We start from the raw sequence: 25,570 nt of genomic DNA, 5'->3' as shown, positions 1-25,570 counted from the left end.
ATAAATCTTGGCTGGCTTTACACCGTGACAGCCTGTCTAATGTCTTTTGGCTTTATTCTTCATGATCAAATTGTAAACCTTGTTAGCTTGCACCGCTAATGATTCTGTATGTTTTCCTACTTAAATGATTTGTCCAGGCAATTTTCACTTCTATTCCGGGCAAATAAAATTACGCATTTGAAATGACGAGGTCGCGTTAGAAAGCGGTTTGGGTAACATGACGTTCTCGTCTTATCGAGAGAGCTCTAAGCAAATCTGACAGCGACCGACCGAAATAGTTATAGCTGCTATTGAGACGTTATTTGCTGATCCTATTAAACTATGACTCAAATAGTTAAATTTTCTTAATATGGGTCAAGGTTTAGAGTTGTAAAGCAAACTCGCTTGTATCACCTATAAACGCGCGTGTTTTTAGCGTTGTTTTTAATTGACAGGTTTGGGAGACACTTCGGAAAACTGATACCGGAAGTTGGGATGCATGTTGCCTCTGACCTCTGTGATATGGCCGAGCCACGCAATACGTTTTTCTTGTCTGCTTGATAGCTGCACATCACATCAAGCCGCCTCTGTTTCCAATTACCTACTTTGGAAGCACTTTAACCTTTTTTTTTTCTTGACATTGTCGTCTTCTGTATAATTTAATCGAACTTAACAAAATTATTTTAGGTGCACACTTAATTATTTGTTTTGGTGCGGATGCACCCTCGCACAGCTCGAATGTTCTTGTACTTTCACGTTTTGCCCCCTCTCTGACAAACTCGTGCTGGACTCATCTAACAAATTCAAGGTTCTTAAAGTTCCCCAGATCCTGTGGCTTAAGCTGGAAGTCGTTCTCGGAAGTTTTCAGTCGTCGCCTTGAAATAGCTTTCTAGCTATCTTTAGCTTTCTTTTAGATTTGAGATGGTAGCCTATCTTTCAACATACAGCCAATTCCTGAGACTTCATCTTTTACGACATCGTGTTGTAAACTCTAATGCTGCATTTCAAACGTTTTAAGAGGGCTCACTTAAAAGAAGGCACAAGCAACCCAAATTTTTTCTATTCAAATTTTATGCAGCGAAATAAAAATTGTAAAAAATTTTTTACCAAGTTGTGGCTATCCTTAAAGACAGTTTTACGGGATATATGTGTAAAAAAATTGTAGAAAAAATAGAATGACTGAAAGAGAAAGTACCAGGACAGTAATTAATTGTTGAGCTATGCTCTCGAAATCTTGAAGAGGCTAATAAGTTTATGATTATTCAAACCAAAAAAAAAAGCATCACTTACACCTACTGTATTTCAAAACTATTTTCGTTTGATATCTTAGGCTTACACTTGAAAGAGAACACCTTCCTTAAAGGGTTGGTCAGTGTCGTTTTTCAGACTCTGAAGAAGCTAAATGACGTAAGGGCATTTGGAACTAACAAGGCTCAACTCACACTGCAACCACTTAACTGATGGTTGATAAATTGTCGTAAATAGATTCCGTCGGCAAAATTAAAGAACCAAGAAAGGTTAATCCACGCGCAATGTGTTCAACAAGGCTCTTGAAAGTTGCACGCACAGTTTTCGTGAGAGAAGTCTGGACATCACGTCGGGTGGAATAAAAATAGTTACTTAAAAATTGAACTTTGCTAACTTGTGATCCAGCTGGTCCCACTGAAAGTCAAACTTAGTTTGGGAGCAGTCTACTCTCTACTCTTTCAAGACGAAATTAAGCGTAGTTATGTAGAGACGTACTGCGCTTGTAGTATTTATCGGAAAAATGATATCCCTCTGATTTCCACTTTCTTAACAGCACGCGTAATAACCAGATTTTGGTAGACTTTGAAAGAAGTTTGTTGTAGCAGTTGATCTTGGGTAGGCCTTGTCTCAATTTCTGTTTTAGTCATGACAGAGGAATCAGTGTTGTAAAGCTGCACTGCACTTGGAAAAGGAGAATATGTCAGAAAAGTTATTAGTATTTTAATAAACACTTCCCCTCTTTGAATAAATCAATGATAAGAGATAAGGTTGGGGTCGAGAGCAAACAGCGATTTGTCCGTCTGCGGTCGCCTTTGTGCATGTTTTCTTGCCTGATTTTATAACATACTGCTCAAAAGAAGAATTGTAGGTGAATCAAAGATAACGAATGTAAAGTGTAGAAATTAGGCTTGGTTTTTACTTTTCTCATGGTACAGTTTACCTTCAAGTTGTTTAGTTCGCTCAGTAGTATTTCCCAATTTGACCCCCATTTGGCAACATATGTCGCCCATATGAGAAAGTCTTGTATATGATGTCTGTTTGCCTTGTCTTCATCAGCGTCGTTTTTGTTGTGTTTTTAGGAAAATTGAGATTTAGATAGACTTAGAAGAACTCAATTCAATGTTTTTGTTTTGGTGCTTTCATCTGTCGGGTCTTGATTTTTGCTTTTGAGTGTTAGTTTGTGTAAAATTTTGCATTAGCTTTATAATAGCAACGTTCTAAGATCTATTCCTTTTCTACCGACAACTTTTTGTTCCTTAGTGTTTGTAAGCGGCCTCGAAGTTTGGCCAATTTTCTCAATTTAAACTATTTCAATGCTTTAAGTGATTGCATGCAAAGCTTCAGAGCAGAAGAAGCTTTTTATTAGGCCATGAAAGAGCTGCATGAAGGAGAAGGTTTCTTCTCTTTTTCTGGTTCAGTAGTGAAGTTTTTTCTTTGTGGTGATTGCAGTTGCTAGATCGAGTATACTTCTAATGATTTAAGGCCAGAGGGTTGTGCTTTTAAAATAGAAATTAATCCCCCCAGAAAAAAGTCACCCTCCTGTTCATTGTGCTTTCAAACGCCCTGATTTTACTCATTTGTCTCGTTGGAATTGATTGTATGGTGCTAAATGATTATTTGAGAAAATTGGCACTTTTCAAAGCGCCTCTTGTAGATGCAAAGAAGTTTCTCGCGCGCATTTCACCATGAAAATTTTCGAGGTAAGATACTAGAATACTCACTATGCTTGCTTTCACTCTAATTGAAAAGTGAGCTATCCATTTATGCTGCATCAGTGTAAGGATGATATTGAAGATTTAACAAACACTTTCTTCTGGGTTTTACCTTTAGTTGAGTTCAATTCAGTGGCCGTCTACTCAAGCCTGTGCATTAATAGCTTTAATGTTGTATCTCTGCCTTTTTGCAAAACTGGTATGAGAGTAATGTGATTTTGAAAACGGTTTGTCTTAAAGAGTACGTTAGTTCAGGTAGCAAACGAAAAAAGGGATTCAAGAGTAGAATCGTTAGTTTCGATGTTAGCTTGTCACATTTCCAGCCTCGTTGACTTAAGCGAGCTTATTAAGTAATTGTAAGCGGAATATTAGATTTACTTTTTACGTAACTACTTCTCGTATTTCTTTTTACTACTATCCTAGATCAGTTGTGTAATGCAAGGAACGGTTTGCGAAATGAAATCATCGTGGCCAAACTTTGTTGCAGAATACTGCTAGTCGAACACGAGGATGGAAACTTCTTCAGTATTTCAATAGGTTGCGAAATCGTCTTTCTTTTTTACTGGATTTGTTTCGTTTGACCATAACTTTTGCAGTGAACAAGTTGCAAACTCGCTATATCATCCAAAAATATGGCAGGCGTCCTTTAAGGTGACTGCTGACCGAAGATTGGCTTAATTTTGCACTTTCTTAGGATTTTCGCCACATGATCGGTAGAAGATGAACTTTAATCAAAAATATTTTAATCGAGCTCAGTTCTCCACTCTTTCCTTGTCGCTTTTCTATTTTTAAATAACTGAATGTCTTCTTAGGTCGTTTAATCAAGGCTGGAATGCTAGCAACGGGAAAGTCGTTCGTTAACAGTGCAACTTCTTTGTTTCTCGAGGTAAAGAAATCTTTGAATATGACGTGAGGTTTGTGTAACCAGGAATGTTCATTGAAGCTGCGTTACATGACGTTTTCCTTACCATAGTGATGGTATTTGAATGGAGAAATTCTTAAAAGATGATATCCAGGAAGAATAAAATAAAAATCTGCTTAGAATTTTAGCGGCAGTTTTTCTGGCATACTCGAAAACCTAGTATTAATATGAAAAAAAAACCCGGATTATTTGCTGTCTTAGCGTGATTAAGAATATGCCAGCAGAATTTTCAAGGCTTAATACTTTCTCACAGCAGTAGTGTCTACAGTAATTGACACCCGTTTCACTAAAAATTTCACTACCAACAGCGAGTGAAATGTGTATGAAAGAAGACATATTTTAAAGAAGTACAAATATTCACGTAGCTCGCGCAAAGTTCAGTTTCACAGCAACTACGGTGCAGCACGGATATGATGCGGAGCTGAAAAATTTGTTTGCGTTTCTGAAAAAAAAGATCTACGATTAGATCGCAGAACGACATTTTTTCTGAGGAAAAGTTGCTAAAGTTCTTAGTACGATTTATATTAAATACTGAAAGAAAGCTGTGTACTAAGTCGTTATAGTTGGCCAGAGTTTGCTTATAGAAAACATGGTTAAGGAGGATATTTTCCGCAATAAATATATTGATTAAAGTGACCGCAAAGTTTAAATTTTTAAGTAAAGCGGGTTAAGCCCTTTTAAGTCAAATGGAATGCCAATGTTCTTGTTATCACAAGTAAAGTTGGTGTTTGCTCGAGTTGGCGACCAGCCCCAGGTCAGAAAAGGTTACTAGGAATAAAGGCGGAATGAGATTACTGATTGAATGCGATAAAACGTCCGCTATAAGTTTAAGAAGATTATCGCGTAACGTGAATAACGTCTATCATATCAACGCACATTCTGTTGCCTATAAATCGATGAAACAGCAGAGCCTTATTGCAAACCGCAGATATGTAGTTGATAGAAGAGTTATTAGTATTGCAGCTTTAAACAAATACGTGCCAACCATTGTTAAGAATTTTCTGGGGTGCAAGTCGTGCGAGACGCGAAGGGTGGTGTTTTCTTTTTTTTTGTTCTGTCTCAAGTTTAAAACTCGTGGGTATGTTAACAGCAGTATTGGTGTACTACTAAATATAGTTGAGCAGGAAACCAAAGACCGTTTAGCCCTTGAAAGATATATATAAAAAACACATCTTAATCCACGCGGCAGTATAATGGGCGACATACACTTCTTGTTGTAGCGGTTAGGTCGGTGAACTGTGGAATTTTCTCTTTCGTGGCTTAAGCCCGTCACCGAAACATCTTCCTCTTGACTTTCTGTGTGGGGATTTATTTTGCACGGATTTTTCTCTAAGGAAATGTTCCACAATTTTACTTAGTCAAGTAATAACAAAAGAATATAGCCATCGAAATTGGTGCAGTCTTTTAATTTGCTTCCTATGTACAGAATAACTTTATTTCAAGAGACGTACTGAGACTAGGGCTAGAAACCAAAACTGTTCTCCTCGTCATTCAAGGGACCGAAATTCTTGGAATTCTATTAGAAGACGTGTACGGGACGTTGAGTACTTTTCGTGAAGAAATGATCAAACACGCTATAGAGATACTCAAAGAGACGTGAAAATTCAAGCCCTTTACATTGAAATCATTCCCTTTAGTCCTCTGGCATTCAAGTTGCCTCTACAATTCTGCTTGTCCATGTTAAATGATTGTTTAAAAGGGAACACCCCTCATCAAATTTGATGTTTTAAGTATCTCTTTACGATACGGTGTATGTTAATCTTTTACATACTTTTCTGACAAGCTAGAGAATGAATACAACTATCATTCTTTTCATAAAATGTTTTTGCATTGGAGAATGAATTGCTCAATGCATACAATCTGAAAGGCCAAATATATCACTTCAGTCGGAACCTCGACCCCTGTAAACGCCGGATTTTGGTCACATACTGCTTTTTACCTTCTTTTTAGGTATTGTTGCAGCCAATTTTGATTTTTGTAAAGTCTGTTTTCCATTTGTTTTTTTTTTTCCGACGTCTTGGAAAAGATAGCTCTCTTCTTGGCTGTGTCAGTCTCTCACAAAATCAGAAAAATAGAGGTGTAGCGCTATTTGGATCAATAGTTTCCAAGATTGAATCTTCAGAAAATTAGTTCTAACACCCAGCTTGGATGGTACCATATAGAGGAACTTAACAAGTATCTGTCGAAAAGATAAGGAAACTACTTTCATTTCAATCGTTCAAAACTAACATATGCAAACTTTTTTCATTCCTTTTATCGATTTTAGCGAACTGGTCGCGGACGCGTTCTTTTTAAGAGAGGGCACATTCCATTCCGCACAAAGTTAGCCAATTTGATTTTTTGTTTTCTTGTTTTTGACAATCAGTAGCGCTTTTGTTTACTTTAAATCTTAAAAGGTAAACTTTTGGCGCTTAAAGCCTACTATTTGTCTTAAAGCCTACTATTTGTCCATAAAGCCTACTATGGAAATAGGCAAAATGTACATCGTTATCGCAGTAATCTTTTCTCTGAAGTTTCATAGGAATGCCAGACGCCTATTATTGTATAGTAGTTCAGTATTATTCTCCATATGACGGAGTTTCTAGAGTAATTTAATGTCAACATTCCGTCATTGATGCCGGACACTTATGAATAGTATCTTTAATTGTGCATGGAAATGAAATCGAACTCGCGGAAAGGAAGATCCCATTTCTTCCACAGACGCGCGCAACTGTATCGCCCGTTTCAAATTACTGGTGATCGTGCTCGGCGCAGTTTTGTGATAGTTATAATAGTTTTAAAATCATCGCATAATTTGCATCGATCTTTGATTTTGCACAGCCTTAAAGGCCAATTTAACGAGTCGAATGGACATGAAGGGTGTAGTGAAAGGTTGTTGGAGTGTTTTACTTGTGATCACTGACAAAGATTAACTTTAAAACAAGTTCAGGAATTTTCTGCCTTGAGCAAGGATCTTAGTTCTTAAGGCACGCGCTCGCGACTCTTTCGCCAACCACATTCCTCATAGCTTACATAGTTATGATGAAATTTTTAATGAAATCACTTTGTTTCGCCCGTTCTATTTTATCGTTAACAAGTGTGCAATTTCAAATTGATAAAAGCTGGAGAGCAGATACGCGTAACCTCAGGGTTACAGCTGCAATCAAGATGTTCATTTTGAGACTCGAAAATAGGGCAGGAAGTGATCTGTTTATCATTGGCAAATGCTTCATCAATTCCTTTTTTTTTTGCTACAACGGCCCAAGAGATTTCCAATCAAAATGTGTTCATTACGACTAAGAAACTCTATTTAAATTCAAAGTCTCAGACAATTTTCAAAGCGCTGGATTGTACGTAGGAAAAACGATTTGCCGATCTTCTAACTCGATTCTCCCGCAGTGTGTTGACGTTATGGAAAAGAGATCCAGATAGGCAATTTTAAAATAAATTTAATTACGATCAACTCTTCGCTGGTCTATTTGTTCAATAATGATTAGGGCAAACCCACGAAGATCTACAGGTCTGTATCTCTTTAATATAAACTCGCGTTTTGCTTAAAGAGACTTTTGTTGGTATACACCTAAATTCCTAAAGAAATCCGAAAATTACCAGTGTTAAAATTGTAGTGTTTATTCCCTTATGTGTTATCCAATTCAGCGTTTCTCCTTTTTTGTGGAAAATATTTTAAGTGTTAATCAATTTAAGACATTTTATTGTGTATTTCAAAGTCGTTCCTTTTTGCACCAAAAAAATGTATTTGAATTACCCGAAGACAAATTCCAACATTTAATCTGGATTAGTTGTGCAAGTTGGCACAAAGGAAACACTGGATCACTTCGAAATCAGTGGGATTTTGCAGCCGCAGATATTTGTTGTCATATGTCCGATGTCGGTTATCCAGCTTTATGGTTTTTGTGGCAGATTTTTGAAGTAAACAAGTTCGAGTAAAAAAAAGAGGTAATCTCATTTTTTAAATCTTCAGAATTTTGCTAAGCTAACACGACAGCACAGTTTTAACATAGTGATAATTCTCTTATAATCTTGCAATTTCTTTGAACTGAAACCATTGTTCTTGTCTGCAAAAGCCATTAATTAACCAAGCCACAAAGTAAGAACAATTTGTCGAGCTTGAAAAAATTATTCAAGGATAATCCTGCTGGATATTTCCTTGCCGCTCAACTTTTATCACTTTGATGCTGTGTTAGCTTGACCTAGCAAGCCCTTGTGGGTTCTTGAAGGTCTTCAAGAACAATAAATCTTAACGAGTCTCTCACTTTTTAATTAGTATTATTCGCTGTAAACCTTCACGTTAGTAAATTGATTATGTCGATAAGGATTGTTGCGTTTAAATGTGACAGCTTGCTTTCGTCTCCTTTTAAGTTGGACTAAATTTCACAAGCGTGCTCCCGTTCAATTTGAAACTGTTGACTGAAAACCCAGGCGGTGCGTACACCCTAAGGCGGTGCGTACATCCTAAGATGATATGATATGCCCTCATTAGAATCCTTTGATCGACTGGTCGTCCAGGCTACATCAAATCGACGAGATATTGAAGTGATAATTGTAAAGAGCACAACGTGAACAGACAGGAAAAGGTAGTCGTAGACTTTGCACTCAAAAAGTTTGAAAAGGAATCTCTCTTTTGTTTTTTTTGAATTAGCGTTGGTAATAGCACAAACAGACGACAATAGCTTAGTTCCCCCGTTAAGTTAATACCGTTCATATTTACACTTGGCGCCATAATCTATCTTGATAACGATAGTTGAGAAGCACTTAAAATTGATCCTTGCTTTAATCTTTGTTTACCCGTTCTGCTTTTGTTAACTCGAAGTCTTTGGTTTCGTCATATAGGATGATTTTGTAGCAACAGACAAAACTTGTCGTAAAAGTTACTTAAGATGACTTTAAGAATGGCTTCGGAGGTGGAAAAGCTGGGGAAAATCAAATGAATATTCTGAGAGCCGCGCATGCGATTGACTCTGTAAAAGCTAAGTATGTCGAATTAAAGCGGACTTGAAGCATAACTTGATATATTAATGTTTGTCGCGTTGGAGATGGACCCCAGGTCAATTTTTATGAGACTGTGGTACAGTAATCCTTAGAAATCCTCCTCCGTTAGCAGAGATGTCAAGATTAGGAGACTATCTCATTGTAAACTGACGTTTACAGCTCATGTTTGAGATGTTAAAGCAGTAAATAGTCGCTTAAAATAACACACCTCAGACCCTGTGATAGGAACTTAGCAGCAAAGGTCAAATGTAGTATTTGCGCGGCTCACTGAAAAAAAAGCAAATTTTTTCTGCGTTTTTTCTTCAACAAAAAGTTCGTTTAGGTTTTCAAACTTAGATTAGTTTCAAGAGGTCTTTTAGGTGAAAAATTGTCCCAAGTGGGTGTTTTGAAATGTGCACTAAACGGATGTACATCGCCCCAAGCAGTGTGAGAGGAAATTATGTTTGAAACACATGTAAACGCGAAGTTTAAAAAGACAGGCGTACGTTGATTGCGGTAACCATCCGCCACACGGTGTGTCATCTTGGCGGATTTCAGGGCAAGCTGAGATGAAACCGCGTCATCTTTTGTGTCCTACGTGTATTTGTGTTTTTAAGTGATTCCTCTGTTGGCCAAAGTGCTATTTTGAGAAAACTGTCAAAACTCTTGTCTTGTGTGTGAAGATTCGCTGCTTTCGGTCAGTGAAAAACAATGTTTGTTAGTGTTTGCGGTGCTTTAGTGGGATGTTGATGTGTTTTCTTGCCTGCTGTGTTTTTATCGCGTGATATTTCCCGTTTCGTGATTAGTCAATTTTCGTTTCTGCTTTGTACAACTTGTCACGGAAATGGCGGGCTCTGTTAGAGAAGTGGCTGTTGTATTATTACCGTTAGCAGTCCCGGTGAGATGCAGAGTACCTCAAAAGGATTTAGTTTTGGTGTTAGATTCTCAACAATGTCGGGATCCTTTCTAAAGTAATATCTAAGTGAATTAAAGGAATTAAGGCACTGTATCACATTGACAACTCCTTCTGCAAACTTTGGGACTACGATCTCTGATACAAGAACAGGCAGTTAGGAAAATGAGAACGCTAAATGCAATGAAACAAAAACTCTAGGGGTAGTAGTATGATGTTTCAAGCCGTCGCCGTGCACTAAGGCACCCAATTTAGAACTTAATTAAAACCTACTCTAACATGCGCTGAGGAAATCTTATCGTAAGATCTCTCCTCTACTCCATCCGAATTTATGCTGGCTTGGTTTTTCCCCAGAAAATTTTACTAACATGGACTCGGACTTTTTAAAGTGAATTAGTCAAAGAAGTGCCTTTTTGTGAGGTCAAATTTTTCCATCTTACGAAATGTGGTGGAGGTTTTTTCATTGACACCATGGAAGGCGATAGCTTCTGAAATAGGCAACTAGCATAACAAACCGTATCAACGTATTCCTGAAAATGCTAAAGAATATATGTGCTGTTTTTGATGTAAAGGCTTGTTTACAAAATGTCTGGAGCCTTTTTGTCTAGACATTGCAATCACCCTTCGTGCTCCTGAAGGCAGGAAACCCGCAGTAAACAGATATATCTATTCACAACAAGACGCAAATTTCCGGTGTATGGTGTACAAAGGTTTGCGCTAACTCTTTCAGGTATGATTAAATTGTTGTGTGTTGATGTATACCTCAAAGGGCGTGTCACGAGACACAACCATCTGTTCTTTAGTTCCGCGTGAGTGAATACACAGTCGTGGAAGTTGCAAAAGGAAACGAAAATCGACGATTGCTTTGCCATTGTTTGCACATGAAAATGATTTGTGTTCCTTGTTGTATTTTTTACTGCTTTCTTCAGAACAAATTATGTCTATTCTGGCACTTTAAAAGCCTTTTTTCGTTATGCGTTTACCATGCAACCTCCTGTATTTCAGAGGATTTATGTCTATATTTAGGGTCAAAAACGTGTGAAGATACCGAGAGAACATATGACTGAATGATGGGGGCAAAAGCCTTACCCTTCTTATCACTTAATGAATTTCTGGACACTTGTAGTTCCACAAGCCAATAGCCTCTTTCGTCTGTGACAAATTTGCAAAGGCTTCTGTTCTGTTGTATTCTCTACAGGAGGCCTTGACGTGTCAAACTGACGTTGACCTTCCTTTTAACAGAAATTTCATTTTAAATAAATTAACAATCAGGGTTAAGTAGTTTTTCTATGTTTGCTCCTATTTTTGTCTTGTAAATAATATTTCCCATGGAATGAATCAACAACAAATAACTGAATTTTCCATTCTCTGCTTCCTTATTCGAAGAATGTGAAACTTGGTTGCTTTAGGGTGTGAAAAATGCAAGTTAGAAACGTTTTGAATTTTTTGTTCCAGTAACAAAGGTGCAGCCCATTAATGTTCTAGTCCTCTGTTTTCATTAGAACAACCAGGAGAGGATTTTTCAATGTCCTCTCGTGAAGCGAGTCGGTTTTTAGCACCTATATTTATGTCCCTCAGGTCTATTCGCGATCACTTCCTTTATTCCTATGTTTGCGTTAGGGGTGATACTGTGGAGGGAAATTAGATGCTAATCGCTCCTAGGGATTAAAACCTATTCTTTACAATTGACGTGTAGCCTTTTGTATGGGAGTGCCCCCCTCCCCGCCCCGTCTCTCCTAAGTTACCAGTTCAAATTGGAAACAAATGGAGTTGCCTTCGATTTGCGTGTTAATTTTTTTATTTCATTTTCTTGTCGGTGTTAAAGGGGATTTGCTGAATTCAAGAGATGTCCTTTTTTCTTTGTAGAGTTTTTTGTTTGCACCCGTTGACAGCATGAAAATTTCTCACGACATCCTCCAACAGATGGCTCAAGCCGTGATCCTTTTGTAGAATTATCAGTCAGACTAAGTTCGCATCATATTGTCACCAAACAATTACCTGCCATCGAAATTTGACGTGAATTTGATATCAATGCACTGTTAAATTTTAGGTGTTCTTGGGCAAGAACGTAGGCTGCATAGAAAACTCTAGTCTTCTCTTATCCTACCTAGAAATGAGGAGGCTTTAGGCATAGAGCACAGTCAAAGAGGGCTGGGTTTTCTACCCTGCAGGGTAATTGTGTGGTGTTCTTAGACAGGATACTTAATTCTTGTAGTGTCTGCCTTTACCCAGGAGCATTACTTAATAGCAGTGAACCTTCAGGGTTAACCTGACGAAATGTGCTAGGGGCTGTGAAATAGCAATTCGCGTAGTTGTATTATGCCTCCAAATCAGCTCCAGTCCCTCAGCCAAAGCTATTCCCCTCCAGTTTCTGTTTGAAGAGAATGTTTCTTTGCAAACTTACGCATTGATAAGGAACAGGAAACTTCATGTCTGTTACTTGGTCTTGAATGGTAGATTTTCAGTCAAGTGTTACTTAAATGATGTATATTTTTTTAAAGTTTTAACTCACCGTTGAAATTCTCTTAAACATTTATCTTTAGGTTTGGTTCCAGAATCGTAGAGCCAAATGGCGTAAGCGTGAACGCTTTGCCCCAGTCCCCGTCCCAGTACGGTCACTCACCATGGGACCCATTTACGATCGACATCCTCAGGCCCCAGCTTGGTCTCGTCCATCTAACAGCTGTATGAACCCGACAGGGCATGGGGCGGGTCCAATGCCTCATCACATGTCTGTACCAAGTTATGCGCCTGTTGTTCACGTGCATCATCCGTTACCACCAAACAGGCATTCTCCGCGGTCGCCTTCACCGGAGTCTCCTCCCCACTGCGCTAAAGTGGGTGCCATGACAACGTCAACTTCGGGAATGAAAAGATCCCCAATTGCACATCCCAACGTCACCATTTCACAACACGGCCCTTCCAAGCAACTACCACCTTGCGCACATGCTCCACAGCAACGCGCAAGTCACTCTCCTGGTGACGGTTGCCATGGCTCGCCCGGCTCTATGACGTCACAATCTTATTGCGAGGAACGCGAGCCCGCGTTACAGAGTCCTCAGCGTCACAGCTCGAGTATTGCCGCTTTAAGGATGAAAGCCAAAGAACATGCTGTAGGAGTGGATATGGGAAGAACACTGAATGGAAGAGCAGAAGTATGAATCAATTCGCTGGTTTTTCCGCAATAGAAACTGCTCATTGCTTATATTTATTCCTTCTGATTCGAAGAAGCTCACCTCAGACTGATTGTCTTGGGTTGGCTATGCTATGCTAGTTACGATAATTCTTATACATAACATTTTGCTAGAATGTTAGCTCAGAGCGGGTTAGATATTGCAAAAACCAAAAGCATGAGTACAACAGTATAAACAGTTTATGTCTGATTTAAGCCTTAGATCTTCGTTTATAGTAACAATCCTTCTTTCCAGATTTTCTATAAAATCTTTTTTTTCCTTTTTACCATTTCCTTTCAGACCTCTATTGATGTCAGAGTATCTAGCATGGCATACCACCCTTAGATTGTGCTTCTTTCTCATCGCTTTTAGTTTGTCTCCATTTTCCATTTTGTTTAGAATCGGAATATTAATTTTAGCTGATTAATTTTCAGAACTCTCTCATTCCCTATGTCACTGCATTGTCATAGACACCGTTGTCATAGAGACGTACCGTGATGGCCACTTGTCCTGGTCGTCTGCCGCTGATGAACGCTGGGTATGAAGTTTGCTGAAAAGACACGGGAGTTTAAAAAATATATAATTTTTTTAATCTTAACCATGTCCTTTCACTCTGACGGGAATCATTCACTGGAAAAAATATTTGTTAAAGAAGAGAAAATATTCTGTTGAATTAGAATTTGTTGGCAAAAGTGGGGATAAAGATAAGAAACAAGTATCGACTGTGTGGAGCGATGTCAGTGTCTTACTTACTGCGCCCCTAACTCTCTCTTAACTCAACAAAAATCAACTGAAAGCAAGTTAGGGTTAATGTTGTGTTAGGGGAGGGGAAGGTGCGAAGTTGTTCAGATACTGAAATTGATTCAACTCTTTCAGGGCGTACATTTTGGAAGTGTGTCATTTCTTGGCTGCCGTTATTGTTTTGACAATCTCCAAGGGGTATATCCTTGGGGTAAAAGTGCCATAACTGTTTGTTAATGGTAGAAGCAATCACACAACGTCGTGCGTTCCAAATGTCGTTCAGCAGCAAATTGGCTGGCTTGTTTCCAGTTTAACGTAGCGAATCTCCTCTTAACAAATCTATTCATTCCGCTGTTAACAAAAAGCTTGTTCCATTAGTGGACGTTTCCTTTAAAATAATGGGCTTGTTGTTTTAGGTGTGGGTAGAGTATTAGTTTAGAGAAAAAAAAGAGGGAACAAAGCTGTTTGAGTAAGAGGTGAGAGAAGGGGCGGGTATTTGGTGAATTGCTTTGATATGTTCTCATAAAAAAGTCGATTTCCTCGGTTTTCACGCTATGATACAATTTATAACTGTCCTTCCTTATTGTCTAAGACTTGGCATTTGCTTGTTCAAAGTATGTTCTAAATAAGCGATAAAATGGGTCATGTAATTTAGCTTAACTTGTTCATGTCTGGCCTCTGCTCGTAGCATTCTGAACGGAATTAGAGATTATTATTGTATCAATTGCTTTCTTGATGTACAAATTGTGGCTGATATTAGGTGGTAAATTTATGTTTTTAAGCCTAGAAGTATAAAGAGACGACTTGTTTAAGATATGATGAAGATAGTATAAAATTTGCTTTTTTAAACGTGGGTATAATATTCATTGTTAGTTTGTGGCAAAGAAGACGCTCTTAAGTTTAATATAATCAAAGGTTAGGGTAACCATCAAGGTGCCTCCACTTCCATCAAAATGATTAGTATGATTCTCGTAATCTGATGCAACGCTCTACATTTTTGCAACCTACAATTTAGCGAAGTGGAAATGGAATGTGTCTCGTGTTTTGGAAATTTCTTCATTATCATTCAGTACTATACTTTGAATGGTAGTTTGTTTTGATTATGGCTGGTTTGGCGATGCGCCTTTTTTACGTTCACTGATCGGATTGTTTTTCTTGTAATAGTCCTGTGATAAAGTTGTTGTTTATTAAGATGTGCAATAAGTATTTTTAAGGACCCTTGCATCAGTGTGTTAACCCTTTACACCTTAGTATCAGTATTCATATTCTCCATAGTCTCTGTTCATTTCCTTTGGTACTGACAAGGAGAATTTAAGTAACAGTCAAAGAACCTTAGGTTGGCGATCATTTTTTGTATTCTCTTGATCTCAATAAATGATTCGGTAGTATTACTTTAAGGAGAAATTATATGCCGATCACTATAGGTGTCAAGGGTTAATCCAATAGGAATATCTCTATATCTTTCGTTGGTTTTAAGTTTGACTGTTTGTTTTTACAGAAAAACAGGCAACTCTCTTCTTGACTGAAGTCTGCAATGCGCAATTCTCGTCTCGTTAGAGAAGATATTAGTTCTGCATTTTAACATCTCATTCAGAAGCTACACCTTTGGCTTAATTTCTTGGTATATCTGGAGAAACTCTAAAAAAAAATGTTGTTGCGTAAGGATAAAAGGCAGATCTTGTTAACTTGATTGCAAAGAAGTCGTTTGTAAGAAAATTTTATGCTTTAACGCGAGTAACTTAAGCTTGGCATTGTGAATTATATTTCAAGTTATGTTCATGAAATTGTATACATAAAGAAACGGGTTATTTTTGATAATGTGTCCTGCTTATATTTTACATATGAGTGTTGTAATTAAAAAATCTGTTTCTGGAAGCACATTGTAAATGTCGTTGATATTTGATTCAAATCCAAACAGACCAGCATCACTCCCTATCTTAAAAATGATTGAACTTGATATAATCACCGACAGATAAGAATCTGTGAACTGGAGGATGGAAAAATTGTCAAAAGCCGTGAGGGATTTGTATTGAGTTACTATTAGAGTAGTGTAGGATTTTCAATTGAGTGTCGAAAGCAATCCACCATTCCTTTGGTTTGCTTTACTTCGCCTCAAAGTAATTTTACCTCCTGTGATTGGCTCAGAAAACTCGCGTTACTCTCTCAACCAATCAGATGCGAAACTAAAACCGCATTTTACCGCGCTTTAGGCGGCTTGCTTGTTTTTGCTTTAAGTTCTCATTGGTTATGTTCCTTCTAATAGATTGGCTGTTGAGATAAAATGTTTGTTTAGTTTAACGAAAATCAATCGAAAAGCGCTCGAACAGGAACAAGAATTGCGATTTCAGTTTGGATAATGAAGTTTTCTTACGTTTCGGACTTTGTCCTCCGTTGTTGTAGAGAAACATAAATCGCTAGTGAATGATTGAAAAGCAGAAAGTAACTGGACAGGTCATATTTGTGATTATGAGAGTGAGTTGCAGCGAAAAGTTTGCTCGAATGTCGATCTTTTTGATAATTTCGTTCGTGAAGAAGTATATAGGTTTTATAATGAGGAAAATTCCAAGAGTAGAAAAGCTTAACCCAGAACTTACTTTTCGATGGGGTGAGCTCGTCTTGGTTGGGGTCAAATTTTAGAGGGTGGAAATCTACGTAAACCTTCTTGATCAGTTAAAAGCCAAGTTTGTTGTATTCCCTCAATAGCTGGTCTGCACCATGGGTGAAAATATTAGATTTTAGACATGCTCAATCCGATGAAAAGGAAATCGGAATAAGTCAGAGAAGACGATTTTTATTCAACGGTTTGGACCGCACCCACATTGTCGTTGTGACAGATACTTTATTGAGTTCTAAATTTAAGTTCCACATCATTCAGCGAATAAAATGGACCACTGGCTGTTATTAGTATGAACGGTAGAGCATACGCGCCCTTTGTTGGTGACAGAAACTACTCGTACGTTGCTTAAATGGAGTAAATGTATGGAAAGTGTGGCCGAAAACAAAGGATTTGAAAGTTTAAAATTTGATCTGAATTATTGTGAGCGAATCCATAATCAGTTTACAAACCTGCCAATTTGCCTCACAAATACCAAGTGTAAACGTAATTACGTTTAATTAATCTAATTCCCAGGGCCTTTGTTTACACCTGAAGTTTTCGTACAACCTCCAAAGACCATTTTAAAATTACAAATTGCCTTGAAAATCGTCTCCTTTATTAAGTGAGGAGATGTAAGATTGGAAGAATCTTTTTTCGTACGTGAGGTATTTAATGCGTGGGCGCAGTCTCAAATTAATTTGACTTCGTAGAAAAGACAGCAATTTTTTTTCATCTACATGCAATAAAATTTTGCGGCGCCATGTTTACAAAATACTGACACCTGGCATGGTATTGTATTTTTTGTTTACAGTTACATTTCAGATATCGAAGTATCATAAAAACCACAACCTGCAGCGGCTAAAAGCCTCTAAAAACGTCCAAAGCTTAACAAGTTTCTCGATTTTGATAGATTAAACTATAACGGTTTCCACTAGTGCCATTGTTAGATTGTTAAGGGATGGTTACATCTCCACAATTAGCCAACATCTCTTGATGCGTTGGAATTGAATTTTTGAAATATTTTGTTTTTCTATTTGTGCAGTAATTAAGACTAAGCTGTTAAGATAAAATCGCCGGAATACACATAGTTTTGGTCAAATGTTGGTGGTATTGGTGTTTCATTACATAAAGCGTCATTTCAAATTTTCGGGTCCACGGAGTTCATTTACACCCCTTCATTTTATGGAAATTTTATGCGGTCAAAACTACGAGAATTTGAATTTTTTAGTTCTCTTGAGAGAGTCATGTGGCCACGAGAGTTGGTTCATTACAAAATCGGTCGCCTACAATTCCCGCGCAACTGGTAAAGGATACTTAACTGCGGTTTGAGACCATTGAAATCGATCGCCATATCAGTCTGCTTCCTACAGTGAACCTAAAAGTGCCACAGAAGGCTACCAAGAGAAAGCAGAAAGCAGTAAGCAGTAAACGTATCTTCGTCGTTTCCGCATCATCCCGATCAGCTTTCGTAGGCGGAGGAAATTCATTTTCATTCACAATGAGCTGCCTGAAAGTTGTGGTTTACACGCTCGCCGTCACCGTTTTGCTTGGAGGTAAGCTAGGTTAACTATGTTTGGTCAATTCGCCATCAAATTGTTTTATGAGCAAATCGGAGAACAACTACATGCTTTTCACGAGGAAGGAAATGAACAGTTAATTTTGAGTGTCGCGATAGGCAAACGAAAACGTACGTTCGTTGTCTTTTTCTTTTTCTGACGTTCAAATTCAGAAAAGTAGACTGTTCGTAATTTGCCAATTGATCGTTGCAAACGGTAGCACAGATTTTTTGAATTGCAATTTTTCCCTTCTACTTCGGTCATTAATTTAAAAAATTGAGTCGGTGAATTAGCATAAGGCTTGTATGTGGCATTTGCCATAAAAGAGCGTCAATGATTATGTCGCGAAGAACGCCTCACAATAGCAAAGTGATATGAGTGGACCGGGCTTGATACCCAACTCGCCTGCTTTTGTTTTCATTAAGCGAGTCTAACCTTCAAGTCACGGGGGGAAGGCGACGAAGCTTAAGGCTTTGCTTTCAGTAAGCTGGCGATATAGTCTATGGCAACTGAATTCATTCGCGTCGAAATTCGACGGAACCGTCAACGGAACCGTCGACGTAACCGTATCACAATTTAAACTGTGAATTCATCTTTCTCGACATCATAAGCCTGTGCTTTAATTTTACGCCAACTCGTGATGTTCATAGGACAAGGCAAGGAGGTTCAAGGTCCAATTTAAAGTTGCACAGCATTATAAAGAACTTGTTCGGGTGTGAAAAATATGAATAACTAAATTAAAACAAACCCGCAAAACGTTTATTTAAGAAGTGATTTGTGAATAAATTTTTGCTCGAAAGCCTTTGAAATTTCCGTGGAGCGAATAGATGGTCTTTTAATTACATCGCTTTTCAAGGATTTTTTTTTTAAAATAAAATCAACCTGTAGGGGGTTAAAATTTTAACCATGGCTTTAACATAGAACTATCGCTCGCTAATTTTCTTGTTGTTTTCTGTTTTAAATTTTTAAGTTAAATCCAGTCCTTTCAAATAAAAAAGGCACACATATGCCTTTTGTAACATTCTCAACGAGAAAATCTGTATCAATAAAACGAGAATTCTTTGAGAGATTCCTTTTTAGTAGGCTTAAGTGTAAGAAACATTTTGCATCAGAAAATATATTTCGAATATTTACGAAATAATGGCTGTTGTTGACCAGAAGTAAAACAATTGCAACTGATTATCCTTTGTTGAACTTTTTTCAGTTTTACTTTTTGTTTAGGGTAGTGTGAAGGAAAAGTCGGATAAAAAAGTTTTTGATGCATTCAATTTGAAAAGAAAGCCTGTTTTAAAACAGAGCAATAAAATTCGGAAAATGGAATTTTTTCAGCATAATTTGCATCTTAGATTTTCTGTTAAAATGTAACTGACACTTGTCTTATGTCTTAAGTGTCAGATTGAAAACCTAAAAGCAAACTTTTGCACCAAAAAAAGAAAGATTTTTTAATTTAGGTTTGACCGGCAAACACAAATGTTTCTACAGCTGCAAACGCTTTTTATCTACTGGCTAGATTGCAAAAATTGTCGTAAATGTATAAATACATTTTGTGATTACGAATGTTTCTCGGATGAAATGTGACGTCATAAAATTTAACTAATTATGCAGATTTGCTTGATTTGAGGAAAAAATACGTCTTTTTTGAGGGGTGGCAGGATTTAAAGAGCGTCAAGGTGCTAAGGGCATTATATATACGTAAATAGTTTGGGGAACTTATTGGAAGTGTTAAAAATTTTTATGCAGAATCTCAGAGACTTTAGTCTCGTAATAGTACCCTTGCATGCATTTGACGCCAAAACATTTAGAGTATCAATCAATTTTCTGCTATTGCCGTCGAATTAATGGAAACAGCCTTAAGGTGTAGGTCTTTTTCTGGGCTATGATTGGTCAAAACAATCTGACAAACATTGAAAACCAAAAAAAACAGGTGAAAGTCTCACGTAATTACACAAGCGGGAAACAAAATCTGAATTCGCAGACTATTTTAAAAGGTCTTTAATACTTCCAAGAGGCAAATGACCTTGTCACCATGGATTTTCAGGGTAATAAGATGTGACGTTTCAAAGTTGTAAGAGCTCCGAAGCTATTTAAAAATGACAGCGAATAAGGAATCACGTTTCAGAAGAACACGGCTATTATTTTCTGGTGTGGTATTTGTCCCTGAGCAATTAAAGCATGATAAAGATGTCTATGCGAATTTCTATCTTTTTGCAGAGTATAATTAATCTCTTTCAGGGCAAAATTAGGCGCCAGTAATTTGCATCAATTGGAGACAGCCGTATTTTCACTTGCGCTCCTCAGAAGGATCCAATATGGCGTCAATATGGTGTCCCTATACAAAAAACCTGTATACCAACTTCTGTGAATTTCTGTCAGACGTTTCGGAAGAAAAACTAATAAAATGGAAAGTGCTTGCACCTGAGACTTGAGCGGGTTTTCAATTGCCATACGCAGTGAATCAGACAGCCTTAGAAAGTTCCTGGCATTCAGCAGTGGTCTGATTTTAGTTATTGAGAGCAGTGAACATAAAACTACCATTATATTGTTATACGGGAAATTTTTAAGACTGATCGTTCTGGTAACTCATTTTTCAAAAAAAAAACAATCGAGTAAAAGCAGGTAAATGTTCAAGTCATTCTTTACGGCATGTACTCGAACATTTGCTTCTTTTGGTTATTTCTATATCACCAACCTTCATCATTATAAATCAGTATTAACAAGTTCTGACCGATGCTCACAAAAGCGACAGTAGACAGCCCAATACAGACGGCTTATGAAAAGCTAAGTTCTGACTAAAAACCAAACAAACAAACATGAAAGACAAAGATGAAAACATCCCTCATTTCTTCCTCGGAGGAATTTCTACGAAACGGGAAAAAAAACATAAAATCTTCTAGGAAAAATGACAAGAAACAAATTTACAGTACTGTTGAATATTAGAGCTGTGCACTAAGATCCTTGTTCCCTATTCGTTTATCACAACTACCTGAGAAATTTTCGTTTGTAAGTAGCGTAATCCTTTCAATAGCTTCTAATGTAAGTCTCTATTACAGTAACTCAAGCAAGCTCAAGCAACGCCAGCTTACAGACCTTCTCGAAAATCAGTGTTGATACAACAACGGGGACCACGACCTTGAAAGCTAGTGAGACCAGCATGGCCGGCTCAAACTCGGTTACCTCAGCCAGCATGAAGGCTTCCCAGTCACATGGAGCATCAGCAACAGCCGAACACGCCACAGCTTATGTCTCTACTTCTGTTAGGAAATCCATTAATTTGGATTCTACTTGGGCACAAGTTGTGTTTTCCACATCAGTTAATCTATCAGCTACTGTCTCAGTGACATCCATAAACACCACCTCTGTTGTTGAGACTTTATCTCCCTCTGTGAGTCAGAGAAGTGTCTCAGCCGCCTTGAACTATTCTAATATGCACCAATCACAAACCACTATCTCCCGATCAATGACAAAATCACCAACGATTTCACCAATGAAAGGTGTGGACAGCTCAGTAACCTCTTCCACCTCGACTCTTTCTCAGTTTGTAAATAGTGGCCTTAACTCTGTAAATGTTTCTGGAACCTCTTCCAGGGCTCATTCTTCGGTTTTCTCCAAAATGTCATCACGTTATGACAGTCCCCTTCCTTCCTCCAGCACAGGCTTCATGGGACTGACAAAAGTTTCATCCTCCACGACTGCTCGAGTTGCATCAAATCAGATGCCTTCAGTGTCCATGCTATCGGCATCAGGTAAATTAATTTTATAAAAAGACGAATACGCTAGAAATGAGGCCTTTGTTGAGTAACTAATTTATTAAATCGTGTTAAGATAGTAAAATGACTTATTTTTTTCGTATGTATTGATAGGAGATGATGAACAACACGTTTATGATACGTTCATATAGTTGTGATCAAATGAAAAAAAAATTGATTGAATGATCGATTTATTGACTGAGTAATGTCATGTCTTTTAGTCAAACAGCGAGATAATAAGTCATTCTGTAAATCGCTCAACGGGTCTTTGAGACGGTCAGCTGGTCTGTAAAATTAAGTAAGTTATTGTGTCTCTCGATTAATCAATAAATCAATCAATTTGTTCCTTTTTTTTTGTCTCTTGCAATTCCAGGTCAATCGTCAGAGAAAATCGTCAGAGTGTCATCTTCTGCAATAGTACAATCCTCCAATGTTGACCAGTCTACCCTTGTCAAGAGCTCCTCAGTAGGTGGTAAGTCGTCTTACGGGAGATTGATTACCATGACAACACAGCATCTCGAGATTTCCGTGACAATGTCTATGAAAAACGCAACCAATTCGGTTGGAGTTAACGCTACACCATCGTCTCAAATTATCTCGCTCAGTACCTCTGATGTAAAGCCACGCCCAACTCTTCCACCCCAAGGAACTAAACTGATCAACATGGAAGTGACGTTTAATTTGGATTTTATTGAGGAATATAACGATCAAAGTAGTCTGGAGTACAAGTCATTGGTGAAGAACCTAACGAGAACCTTGGAAAACGGTTTCAAAAACCTCGATGGCTTTGTTGGTGTCAGGATTGTCTTCATAAAGAAAGGAAGTGTAGTTTGCAATTACATTGTCATTCTAGCCAAAGATTCCGGGGTCGATGGGGATGATTTAAAAAAAACTTTACAGGAGGCAAGCGAAAATGGAAAATTAGCATACAAAGTAAAGAATATTGATGTCAAAGAGGAGGCAACAACGGAAACTATGGAAAAACTACCAGAATGGGCCTTGGTTATCATGATTCTACTGGGATGTCTGTCGCTTGTTTTCCTTATAACTATGATCTACTTCTGTGTAAGTATCTTTTGTGAGTGTCGTAAAACCAAAATTAAAGTACTCTAAACGAGTAATGGGAATAAAGAAGCTCCAAGAAAATACATGCAATCAGCCCCAAGCGCTAGAAAAGGCGAATGATTGGTTTCAGTCTTGCATCTGATAGGCTGAAATCAATTACAAAGGGAATTGCTTTGAGGTCGTTTTATAATACAGCGTTTAAATCACCGAATGCCTGAATATTATTTGTTAATGCATGCACACTGAAGTGGGAAAGTTTGAGGTGAAGTGGGAAAGTTTGAGGTGAAGTGGGAAAGTTTTTATTTGTTAATGCATGCACACTGAAGTGGGAAACTTTGAATGCGATCGCGCCTTGAAAAGGCCCATAGGGCCAAAACCAGCAAAGCAGCATTAATAAAACTCGCTTTCCTAATTTCCAAATGCTCAAACTGGTGTCCAAAAACGCGAGAGCGGGAAATGAAAGACAGATTTTTCTTGAAACAGAATCTGTAGCCACAATGACTAGAATCTCAATGTTGTTTTCCATGAACTACAGGTCAAATACAGAAGATCCATCCTTGGAGACAGTGACATGTATTTCATATCCAGTGGGGAAGTTGGACATGTGCATACTTACGACAGAGTATCCGTAGGAGAATATAATAAAAACCGAGGCTATCAAGGTCAAAAATCTGCCATAGATAGACGGGTGATCGGATCGCATACAAATCCTGTAAGTATTACCTACGATCTTTTTGGGGAGAGGGGGGAGGGGTTGTGTGTAGCAGTTGTTTCCATTTCTCTTTACCAAGCAAGCGAAACACGAGTCAAGATGGAGTCGCCTATTTACTTAGAGCATCTATTTTATATGATGTAATAAACTAATTTAAACAAGCATTTTTATTCATTTAGTTCCTTCTTATGATCTGTTGGAGGAAAAACGCATAGATGATATCGTTCCTAATGGCTCTTGAGCTCTCCATTATTTATAACAAGTAGATCATATGTTTCTTTGCGTCCGTTCATCGGTGATACATCTCAAAACAAGTCGAGATGTGATATAAGCATAGAAGTGACACATGTAACCGCACCTCGTGTGCCACTATTCTGTTTTTACCGCAGTTTGACGTCATCTGAGATTTATTATTGAACAGTTTCACGGAAACATGGAATCTATTAGTTTATGTGATGAATTGAGTGGTAAACTCCCTTTTTGGAGATAACTGTCCTAACTGATACCTGAATAGTGAAGAAAACTTTAATCAACAACAATAGGACTCAATCGAATATTGTGCTCCACGTTTGCACTTTGGTTCAACTACTTTTATTTATCCCTAATAACCTATTAATATTTCTTTACTAATTAAGTTCCTCGAATTCAACAAGGGAATTATCATTTTATGTATCCTGTAAGGTTTTCAAATGAGCTATATATTATTGTATATGAAAAAACCTTGCAAACCTTTTCTTTTTTAGACCTACGGTGCCAATGGTGCTTTGGGAGACTAAGAGTTGGAAGTCTTCAGGTCTTGGTACTTGCGTTTGAGCATTTGGCCAAACGGCTTTAGTCAACTTCAAGTAGAAATAGAGCGGAACATGAAACGATTATTCTTGTTTTGTGGTAGTTACTTTTCGAAAGCGTGATGTAAAAAATTTTTAAGGTGTATGTCAAGCCACTATAAGAGATTACCGTCATGCAGGAACTCGACAGCACAGTGATTCAAATGGTTGTTAGCTGCATTAGAACGTGGGTGGGGGTTCAGATCGATTTTGCTTGAACGCTGCGCGTGTAACATAATATAGCATAAATTGCATTTTGTAGGGTTGAAATATATGATGATGATGAGTTTATAGAGATCGATAAAAATGAACAGTTTTCCTATATTGCTGGAGCATTTTAGATTTTCCTCGCTGCACGAGATTAGGCGGAACCAATTCATCTGACAAGTGCATTGATAAATAAAACTGCACCTTTACATTTCGCGAGCTTTTAGTTTCGTTCTTTATTTGGCGGTTGCTATTACGCACGCACGCTCACCTATCAAGGACTTTAACACTGGGAGCCTAGTTCTATGGGTATCCTCGCTCCATGGAATTCTTGTCAGAGATTTGGCGAGAGTTCAACAATTCAAATTCCTGGCTGATCCCCGGAATTCCCAATAGAGACCTTAAGCAAACCACGACGGCGACAGCAACTAGGACATGTAAAAACCAAAGATCTAATTGGCAGAACAATAGCTCAGCACGTGCGTTTTAAAACTTTGTACATTTTTAGCCGTCCCACGCAAAACAACAACGTGAAATAACCACAATTTGCGTCGTCTGTGAACCGGAACCGTGACAGCAAATTATTTTAACTTCCATTTGGAACTCAACACTTCTTTTATACGTTATGCTGAAGTTGAGGTGTGGCGCCGTATGAAACGGTAAACAAATGCAACCATTTCTGAAATTCTAATTAAAGGCAGAAATTCATTTTTTAATCGAATTCTTCCTTGGCGATGCGTTAAGGTCCCTAATATAGGTTTTAATTCTGGTCGGTACATGTTTCAACGCATTATTACCTCATTCCGGGTGTCCTGGTTTCTTTTTCCCATTCCTCGTTTTCTTAACACTCCACGCCTTCAACTTCCTCGATTCTTGAAGTTTCCTCCCGAATTAATTCACCGATAAATGAACAGATAAACAAAAAATTAACTGAATTAGTAAACTGAAAAGTCGGTGTATGAAGAAAAATGATTTGATAAATACATATAAAACTGAATGAATGAAGAAATAAATAATTATATGATTGTTGGATTATAAGTTTCTCTTCAAAATAGTTACGTATTCATTCACTAGTGCCTTGCTTTTTCAGTTTAGATATTAAAAAATAATATTAAACCGTAAAATTAAGCAACAGATAAAACACTCGGAGATCATAAGAAGTTTTTTATCTTCTCGTTTTATCCATTTCCTTCCACACACTCATA

At 37.8% G+C, this 25,570-nt stretch overlaps 2 protein-coding genes across 2 annotated transcripts; both read left to right on the top strand.

Moving 5' to 3' along the window:
* The first annotated feature begins 8,245 nt into the window (after positions 1-8,245).
* On the top strand, positions 8,246-15,523 carry LOC136283083 (homeobox protein aristaless-like). Its single transcript, XM_066171298.1, has 3 exons — positions 8,246-8,435; positions 12,286-12,897; positions 13,350-15,523. Exons 2-3 carry the CDS (start codon positions 12,367-12,369, stop codon positions 13,383-13,385), a joined length of 567 nt encoding a protein of 188 aa, XP_066027395.1. The 5' UTR covers positions 8,246-8,435; positions 12,286-12,366; the 3' UTR covers positions 13,386-15,523.
* Positions 15,524-17,393: 1,870 nt separating this feature from the next.
* On the top strand, positions 17,394-24,563 carry LOC131795476 (uncharacterized). The gene is made up of 5 exons (XM_066171055.1): positions 17,394-17,805; positions 20,859-21,551; positions 21,928-22,619; positions 23,155-23,331; positions 24,075-24,563. The coding sequence occupies exons 1-5, from the start codon at positions 17,751-17,753 to the stop codon at positions 24,105-24,107; spliced, it is 1,650 nt and encodes a 549-aa protein (XP_066027152.1). The 5' UTR covers positions 17,394-17,750; the 3' UTR covers positions 24,108-24,563.
* Positions 24,564-25,570: the final 1,007 nt, after the last annotated feature.

Source organism: Pocillopora verrucosa, chromosome 8 (genome assembly GCF_036669915.1).
Source record: "Pocillopora verrucosa isolate sample1 chromosome 8, ASM3666991v2, whole genome shotgun sequence".
Classification (NCBI taxonomy): Eukaryota; Metazoa; Cnidaria; class Anthozoa; order Scleractinia; family Pocilloporidae; genus Pocillopora; species Pocillopora verrucosa.
The sequence above is the reverse complement of the archived record's forward strand: the minus strand, read 5'-3'. Positions and strand labels throughout refer to the sequence as shown.